The sequence below is a fragment of the Otolemur garnettii genome, unplaced genomic scaffold, assembly GCF_000181295.1.
Source record: "Otolemur garnettii isolate 467f Iridium unplaced genomic scaffold, OtoGar3 scaffold00048, whole genome shotgun sequence".
In the NCBI taxonomy this organism is placed as follows: domain Eukaryota; kingdom Metazoa; phylum Chordata; class Mammalia; order Primates; family Galagidae; genus Otolemur; species Otolemur garnettii.
Genome location: NW_003852443.1, coordinates 13401641 through 13411298, shown reverse-complemented (window position 1 = coordinate 13411298; position 9658 = coordinate 13401641). Strand labels below are relative to the sequence as shown.

General features: G+C 42.7%; 1 protein-coding gene across 1 annotated transcript in view; it reads left to right on the top strand.

Annotated features, from left to right (window-relative positions):
* The window catches only part of LOC105887127 (rap guanine nucleotide exchange factor 4-like), a 20174-nt gene extending 13820 nt beyond the window's left edge, over positions 1-6354 (top strand). Inside the window, exon 4 of the mRNA XM_012806184.1 lies at positions 5895-6354. Within this exon, the coding sequence (XP_012661638.1) occupies positions 5895-6164 (270 nt within the window). The 3' untranslated portion in view covers positions 6165-6354. The remainder of the gene's footprint in view (positions 1-5894) is intronic.
* The last annotated feature ends 3304 nt before the right edge of the window (positions 6355-9658 follow it).

Genomic DNA, 9658 nt, shown 5'->3' with positions numbered 1-9658 from the left:
TGATGCCACAGTACTCGACCCAGGGGGACAGCTTGAGGCTCTGTCTCAAAAAAAAAAAAAAAATTTAAAAGAAAAGAAAGATTATGCCCATTTTACAAATGAGGATACCAAAGCTCTGGGGAGCATTTTGCTCAAAATCATGAGCTAATAACCAGCAGAGATGAGTCTAGGTCTCCCAAGGCCCCTGCCTTTGTCACTTGACTGCCTCCCAGAGATTTTCTCTGCCAAGCACTGGCGGTGCCTCTGGGCACTGCCACATCTGTGTCCTTTGTGTGATGCATTCCATCAGGACTGGATTTGTTGACATCTTTATTGACATACATAGTACCAGCTTTTATGAATGGAGTTAACTAGACTCTGCCTGTCCCTCTGGAAACACTGTACCAAGATATACTTCTGAACTCCATGAGTGCCGGGCCAGTGGAGCAGAGCCTGGAAACCTGCTCCTGCCCCCACTCACCCCCTCACCATGGTGGGGGTGGGAAATGTCTAGAGGGCATGTGTGGGCAGTGCCGCCGAGGGGGGAGAGGAAACAGGCAGGTGGTAGCACAGCCCACAGGTCAGTGTCAGGCAGGACCAAGGCAGGTCTGACCAGGGGGAGCATGATGAGGCCTGGCCTGCCCGTGGAGGGAATATGAAGGTGGACCCTTGGTGGACCAGGGCAGTGGGCGGGCTGACACAGGGGTCCTCCACAGAAGGACAGCCAGAGAAACTGGGGCCCAGAAAGGCTGTCAGGACAAGATGCTGCAAACTGGGGGAGAAATATGTGGGATGCCCAGCAGGTTACAAAGACAGACTTAAAAAGACAGAAACTCCAACTGATGGAGGAACTCTGTTATTAGAAATAGGACACAGGATCAGCCTGGGCAAGGCAGAAAATGCTGATTTGATTTCTAATTACTGGCTTATAATTGCTTAAATTTCTCCTAATGAGTAAAGGGATTGCCTGGGGTGGATTTGATCCTCTAGGGAGGGTCAGGTGGGTTCCCCCCAATGTTGAACTGGAGGATTATAGGGGGAGAAATGCCAAATGTTTTATATTTCCCTGGCAATTGGTATTCAATAACTATACAGGTCAGATGATTGGAAAAATAACCTATAGAAATTAAATTAATATGTTAATCAATTTTCCTGCTGAGCCTTGGCAAAAAGGTGCTTATATTTCCTATGATAATCTAAGAAGTATATGGATAGAGAATTAGACTAATTTTGAGTCTCAGCACTTCTACTTGTTAGCCATGATTTGGGCAAGTTACTGAACATCTCTGAGCCTGAATTTGTTATAAAATAGCAATAAAAATACTGACGTGGAAGGACTGAATTACTACTACTGTCAATAAGAATAGCCACAATTGATGGCTTGTGCTAGTAATCTTAGCACTGTGGGAGGCCCACCTGGATAGATTACTTGAGCTCAGGAGTTCAAGAGCAGCCTGAGCAAGAGCGAGACCCCCATCTCTACTAAAAAAATAGAGAAAAACTAGCCGAGTGGCAGTGGGCTCCTGAAGTCCCAGCTACTCAGGAGGCTGAGGCAAGAGGATTGCTCCAGCGCAAGAGTTTGAAGTTGCTTTGAGCTACAAAGCCACAGCACTCTACCGGTAACAGAGTGAAAGAGTGAGACACTCTCTCTCTCTCTCTCTCTGTCACACACAAACACACACACGAATAGCCACAATTTATTAAGTATGTGGTTCGAGTCAGGCACTATGCAAAGCAGTTTACCTGTTATCTCATTTATGAGTTATCTCATTTACCTGTTTTAAGAAATAAATGAGGCATCATAGTCAAGACACCTGGCCCAGGACATGGCCCACTCATACACCTGCAGATCCCCTTGCATGCTGCTATATAGTGGGATATGCCCCATGTCAGTGGGTAATTAAGTAAGATCTGCATCCCAGAAGGTAGAGGAGTGGTCCGGTGGCCTGATAGGAGATAGGTGGATCAGACTGAAGGAAGAAACCAGAGGACTTGTCAGCGATGTGCTCTAGGTCTTTTTTTTTTTTTTTTTTTTTGAGAAGCCCATCACCCCTCGTTATATAGTAGAATTAATCTCAGGTGACCCAGTATGTTTCCCTAACACAGTGAAGTCTTTCCGTATGTCAGCTTAATCATGCTACAAGTACCACGCGTCTGATGTAATGGTAAGTGAGTAGCTGGTCTCTGTCCCTAGGTTTCTCTGGGAATGCTGATCTGGTCTAGTATCTCCCCAGAGGTCTCAGGGCTCAAGCCATGGGGCTAGCCCACTTTCTTGCTTTGGGTTTCCCCAGACTCAGACCTAGAGGCCAGGATTTGGCTGCAACGGCTATTTGGAGCTGACCCCAGGAAACGTGGTGAGGGCGTGAAGAAGCCAGACGTGGAAGGAGGGAAGGCCAGTGGAAGTGTATGCATAAGAGACTTTCCACGGGGGGCACCTGGACTCCCTCGTTCTGGGGACCCTCTACGAAGCTGTGCAGGGAAGGGAGCTGGGGTATTTCCCCTCCCACTCTCCCATCTTCTTGCTGGAAGATGCACCCGAAAGGCATTAACTGCCTAGCTCCCTGCCCACAGGCAGAGCAGTGATGCATGCCGGAGGCAGGACACTGAACAGAACAGTACAGAGAGCTACAGATGACTTCATGGGTGGGTAGGGACTCTGGCAGGACTCCAGCAGCATCTGCTAACCCACCTTCCTATATCGAAGACATTAAACGTTCATTTCCTGCGTGAAAGTCTTCAAAATAAATTGCCATCTTACTGCAAAACAGGACGTTTCCTCATTGTTATTGTTTCATCTCCCCTGAGTAGGGAGTTTTACCGTAAACATTTGTTCAAATGGCCTCTCTGAACATTAATTTGCAAATGAACGGAAAATAAAAATGTTCTTTTGAATAATCCCTATTAAATAAGCTTTGAGACATGAGCAGACCTCTAGAGTATGTGGAAGCTTAAAGTAAGTCATAATGGTGCGTTCAGGAACAGACACTTTCAGCCACAGGCGAAGGCACTGGTTAGCGCCCCTGCAGAGCTTGGAACTCTGACCTGAGAGATCTGGTTAGACGTTGGTGTGGACGGAAGGAAGAGCACTGCTTCTGTATCAGCTCACGTTCCTTCTGTCCACATTAACCCTGCCTTTCAGCTTGCGTGAGCAACATTTATTGGTTCTGCTAAAAGAGAAAACATTTGGACGTAAATTCTTTACTTGGTAATTACTTTCTGAGCACACTGCAAGGCCCTGCCTGGGATTCAAATGTGAGTAAGGCCTAGCACCGTGGACTAGGAAGATAGTGACGAGTCTGTAGCGGGAAAATGGTCTTCTTGGCACCTTCTGATTCTTCAGTGACCACGCCATCTCCCCAACCCCCATTCAGATTTCTAAGTAGATTTGTCCGAAAAAATACTCTGAACCTGCTGAGAGTAAAGTTTGAACTTGCAAGTGATTGTTCTGTCAGGTGAGGCTTTCCAGCCCTGATTTTAAGATGGCGTCCTGTCCTTTGTAACTCTGTGCCCATGAAGCTGAGTGGAGCAAGTGTGAAGGAGGAGGAGATGTGGAGAGGACTGCTCCCACGCTTAGTTCTGGTGGGAAAGTGTGGGTTTCTGGAAACATACTTGGGTGCTTGAGCTAGTCATCCCAGCCAGGCGCCCACTGATGAGGTCCTCGCCTTACACAGGATGTCCAGCCACAAACACACTGAGAAGTGCGGTAGGCAGCCCTCCCATGACTAAATTTGGTTTTATGTGATATATGTATATAAAAACAGGTAAGGGCCGGGTGCAGTGGGTCATGCTTATAATTCTAGCACTCTGGGAGGCTATGGTGGGTGGACTGCCTGAGCTCAGAAGTTCAAGACCAGCCTGAGCAAGAGTGAGATCCTGTCTCTAAAAATGTAACCAAGCATCATGGTGGGTACCTGTAGTCCCAGCTACTTGGGAGCCAGAGGCAAGAGAGTCACTTGAGCCCAACAGTTTGAGGTTGTTGTGTGCTATTATGCCACAGCACTCGATGGAGGGTGACAAAGTGAGACTCTGTCTCAAAACAAACAAACAAACCAAAACAGGTAAAAGTTTAAATCTCCTTTTCTCTCTAGTCTTTCTTACAAGAGCTGTTCAGTGGCAAAAAGACAGGCTCATGTGCATGTCACAGCCTGTTTGTGTAGTTTGGTGACACACTACATGTATCGGGGATGAGAAGGGATGAAGGAGAAGACAGGTTAATCCGTAAGCTCTACAAGAGTAACTGAGAGTTCCCTAACTCTTTCACACTATCCTTCGCAAACAACCACAGATATATGAGCTACTTAGATAGTGGCCGCAGGAATAACTTACGGTCCATCTCTCAGGTTTCAAAACAGAATTTAACATTGGAAAATATAAATGAGGCAAAAGAAGGGTTTGTGAAGGGTTCAGATGATAGGAAAAAATGAAGTCGGCTAGTGGGGGTCTTAAGGGAACCTGCTATTGTGAATCTGTGAGAGTGTATGATTCATCATAATCGATCTTACGTTTTTACTAGAATTTAAGAATTCCTCAGAAGCACCTAATTCATTGTATATTGATATTTCAGTTCTGGGAATATTTGTTTCTGAGTGAATTTGTTTGCAATTGCCTTTCAGGAAAATTTATTAGCAGGCTGTTCTCAAGTTCTCCCCTGATCTTTTATTCTTTTCTGAAATATTATTGATTTTATTTTCCTGAACATAATTTTATATGGTAATATCTGTGCAGAAGCAATTTGCTATGGTTCAAGGAACCGGATTCTTATGGGCATTTGTCTTAGTAATGTGATTACAGAGTCACTAACTTGATCTTAATAACATTTGCCTATTATTCTATATTAGATGCATGAAAGAGAAACTGTACTTTCTAACTCAGAGGATTACCCTTGTGTCTCTCTCTTGGTTTAAATGCCTTGCAAAATTAATGTGCAGGTGATTTTTGAGTGGCTATTTGCATTATTTGAAACAAGTTAGGATTAAATCCAAACATTATCACCAATGTTGCATGCAGAGAGGAAATTACCTTTGTAGTATTCCTTAAGAAATTTTTAAATCATCAATTCACAACATTTCATAAACTAATCACACTGTAGTTCTCAGGATGATGTTTTTACGCTGTTGTGGCTGCAGGAGGCAGCATGATACAAAAATCTTAGAATCCGTAGTCAGATTAGCTTAGAATCTGGCCACACTACATAACTTACGTGAATGGGGCTGTGTGACTCCACCACTCTGACCCTCAGTTTCCTCATTTCTTTGAGACAGAGAGACGTTCTAAGCGTATCTATTCCAGTTTCCCATTTAAATATTATAACTACACTCTCTCGCTGAAAAAGACTGAGTTCATCTTCAATAGATTTCTTCCATTTTCTTAATGGAGATAGTAGTTAGTTATAGAAAAAGATCAGATGATCGTTAGCAACTTCATTCATAATATCCCCAAACTAGAAACAACCCAGTGTCTACCGATAGGATTATGAGTAAACAAATTATGGCATTCCCATGCAATGAAAAACTATTTCTCGCTATGAAGAAGAAACTACTGACCCATGCTACGAGATGGAGGACTCTTACATTTGTGGGGCAAACTAAGCCAGACACAAATAAGAGCGTATCGTCTAACTCCTCCTTCATGAAAGTCCAAGACAGGCAGAACTCCTTTCTGATAACAAAAATCAGAACAGTGATTACCTTTGGAAAAAGAGTCTTGCCTGGATGGGGGCCCAAGAGAACTTTCGAGGGTGAAATGTTCTGTCTTGATTTGGTGGTAATTATACCAGTGCGTCTATTTCTCAAAACTAGCTGTACTATGAAATTGGATGTTCTATTTTGTACAAATTACATTTTAATTAGAGGAAAGAATACTCACCTATCCATTAGATATTTAATTTCCTAATGACCTGTTTTGGGGATTTGCAGGATGCAGTGACCATCTGTACCCTGGGAATTGGGACGGCTTTTGGAGAGTCCATTCTGGACAACACCCCCCGCCATGCGACGATCGTTACCAGGGAGAGCAGCGAGCTGCTGCGCATTGAGCAGAAGGACTTCAAGGCACTCTGGGAGGTGAGCCCCAAGGCTTCTCTGTCAATTAATGCAGCTTCGGGAAGAAAGGGAGCTGCCACATGGATAATGGCATTACAGTCAAGCCGTAATGCGTTCTGCTCTGAGCTAGTGGATGGAATTTAATTTTCAAAACTTGTTTTTGAAATGAGTGAGTAAAAAAGCCATTTTGACACAAGACATCCCTTTTTTTTTTAATTTAGTGCATGCTCAATTTTCTGTAGTTTGACATACCTTATAATTATTTCTTGAATGACCATAGAGCATTTTATGAATTTTCTCCCTCCTATTCAACAGATGTATTCTTAACCAGGGAACAAAATACTTTGACATTTTCTTTTGCATTTTAAAAATCATCATTGACATGTTCCCCGGGAAAGTGGAATGAATGAGGTTAACATCTGCTTCATTTAAATGCTTTTAAAAATGATGGGCCCTAAAATAAGGTATGGCAAATGGAGGTACATAAAGATGTCTGGTTACTTGCCAACTTCAAAATGCATAGGTGGCACGGCCATGGATAGACACCATCGATCCTGGTGGCTTTTGCGTTTACAGATGCTTACCAGCATCCCCTAGGGGACTGCGCTCATTTACAAGAAGTGTGAGAAATACATCGTCTTCTAGGCAGCGATGGCAAGGAGGGCACCTTAGGAAGGCCCAGCTAAGCCTTGCATCTTTCTCACTTGTGCCTTTTCGGTTCTTTAAGCTTCTGATTTCAACCCGTGGTCACTCCTTGTCTTTGTCCTTGGCTCAGTATGTCCAAGTGCTAACCCAGAGAGCTGGCAGGCTTCGCCACTGGTCCCAGTGTGGCTAAGATTTCAAACTTGATCTAAAAAGAATTTTGTGTAATCAAATAGTTTCCTCCAGAGCCAAACAAATGACAGATGTGTTAGGAAGCCAACCGGCAGGTGCATGAGTGGTGCCTTGCCTTAAAAGTCATGCACAGCCTCGGAAGGCCTTGGTGGTAAAACCTGTGACTTTTATTCTTGGCAGTACTGAATAAATTGTGGGGTTACTTGTTTGAAATATTTCGCTTAGAAAATATTAAAGAGCTCCAACTGCTCTGTAAAGTTCAGAGACAAAAGCTAGTTTTAGGAAGGAAAAATCGAAAGCAGGTTTGCATGAGGTGTGTGTGGAGAGGTTTTCTGTCAATTAAAAGGGGACCGAGCTTGAGGCAAACAAGCCGGTTTTTGGATCTTTCATAAAAGGTAAACGGAGAAGGCCTTTTCAAAAAGGGAATTTGGAAGACTGGTTTTAAGAACAAAAATGATTACCCGTGATGTGTTATCATTATAGCCGCTTCTGTCTGTGTGGTTTACTCAAATTGCTGAGAGATGGTTTGGGGAGATATTGAAAACATTTATTTTAATTAGAAGCCCTCGGGGCTGTGTGCAGGAAGTTCCTACGAAGTTGCTATCTATGAACATTAAAACACATGTATTATTTAAAAAAAATTTGAAACAGAAAATCAAATATAATATCATGAACATCCTCTCACTCCCACTTAGGTCAGCAATTTCTAACCGTTTAGAAATTTGCTTCATCTTTGGTTTTTGCTGAACCCTTTGATGTAAATGATATATCTTATGACATTTCCACCTGAATATTCAGCATATATCCCAAAAAATTTAGAACATCCTTTAAAATACCCATATCTCACCCATAATACCAATGATAATTATCCTAATATCATCTGATGTCCAGTCTATATTTCAAATATCCTGAATTGTTTTATAAATACCTTTTATAACCTTTTTTCAGGCTCTCATTAGAGGCTCCAATAAAGAGCTGTATATTACATTTGATTTTTATATCTAATTCAGGCTCTCTCTCTCTCTCTCCCCCCCTTCTCTCCCCCATACTTCCCCTTTCCCCATACAATGCCCCAGGGCATTGACTTGTTAAATAGTTGGGTCAGTTTATCTCAAATTCAAGATTTATCTGATTCTTTTCTCATAGTCTCTTTTTTTGAACCCCTACCCCAGAGTTTCCTGTAAATGAAAGCCAGTCTAAAGCCTTGACTAGATCAAGCAAAGCGTTTTTGGCAAGAAAATGTCAAAGTTGAGACTGAGTGTATCAGGAGCCTCATAATCTGTGGTTGCTTGACTGTGGATTAGATTTAGAATGGTCCAGTTTTTTAGGATTAGCAGATGCTGCAGACGCACCAGCGCGCCCCTCAGTTACCTTCTGATGACCAGATCACTAGTAATAGTGATGGGGCTTATTGCCTTGTCATGACTGATCCCTGGTTACGTTATCTGAGTACACATTAGAAATGTTTTCCGCAGATATTTCCCTTAGTGGAAAATCATTAAATAGGGACATCGATATTGAGGACTATCCCAAACCGTGTCATATGTTTGGCAGCTCCGTGGGGCCACCACTCACCTGTAACCCCAGAGCATGATTTCTGATGTCCCAAAAATGGGACTTAAGCAGAGTGGGGTCGGGACTCAGAGAGCCATTCCAGACCTCGAGAGGCCCGGAAGGGTTTGGGTCTGACTTCTGTCACAGAGTGTGCAAATAAAATAAAATCAGATCACCATGAAAGATATTCCGTAAGTGTTGAAGACATGAGCAGGAAGAGATTAGTCAGCTATTTCTCACCGCGAATAAGGAGTTCGTCAGATAGTTCATTTTCTTTGCCTGTTCATGCAGTTAAATGTTGGATGTGAATTAGGTGCTCAACCAGTGATTTAATTGTCTAAACTGAAAATGCCGTAAACCCCATTACCTAGTGATCTGTTAATCAGAATTGAACTGATGGGCACGCTTGTCTCTATGCAGTATGCGCTAATCCTAAAAAACCATACAATTCTTCAGTACCTTCTGAATAAAAAAGACTGAATTCTGTTTATTTTACTGCTTATTTATTCAACACACACTATCTCCCACGTTGATCTAATCAGGTGTGTGTGTATGCTGTAGGTGTATGTATATAGATATGTGTGTGTATACATATACATATTTATTTATGTTCCTGCTCTCAGGATGGGGGCTTCTACTTGAAGGAAAAATAAAATAAGATAAAGCATATAATTGCAAAGTATATCATTATAATTAAACGAATTTCATTTTTATACGTTGAATATTAGTGATTCACTCATGATATACATGGCACTAATCTGCTAGCAGACTATTTGATAGCCAGAACACCCATTCCTTAATTATGTCAGATAATAGCCATCCATTGTACTGGTAGATGATATCTGTTAGCAAAACCAAAATCTAAGCTCGTACTGGCAGTTGAAATCCAAGTTAGACTTATCAGCCAACTATCCAAAGAGAAGAACTATGTAGGGAAGAATACTGTAGCTTCAGGATTCGGGCAGACTCCCAAATCATCACTGACCTGAGAGATGGCAAAAAGGAGGCAGCAAAAAAGGTCAACTGGAGAAGGTCTCTATTGTCAGTCGGTAAGGGCTTGGAGTTGGCGTTAGGTGATAGGTTCCAGAGAGTGAAAATCAGAGAACCTGAATCACTGGTCTGAGCTGGCATCATACTCCTCTCATTGGACTCTTTACTCTGGAGGGATGGCATGGGGCCCATCTATGGCAGGCACTCTGATGTTTAGCTTTCTCTCCTTGTACGTGGTCTTGGTGTCCCTTAGGGGCTGA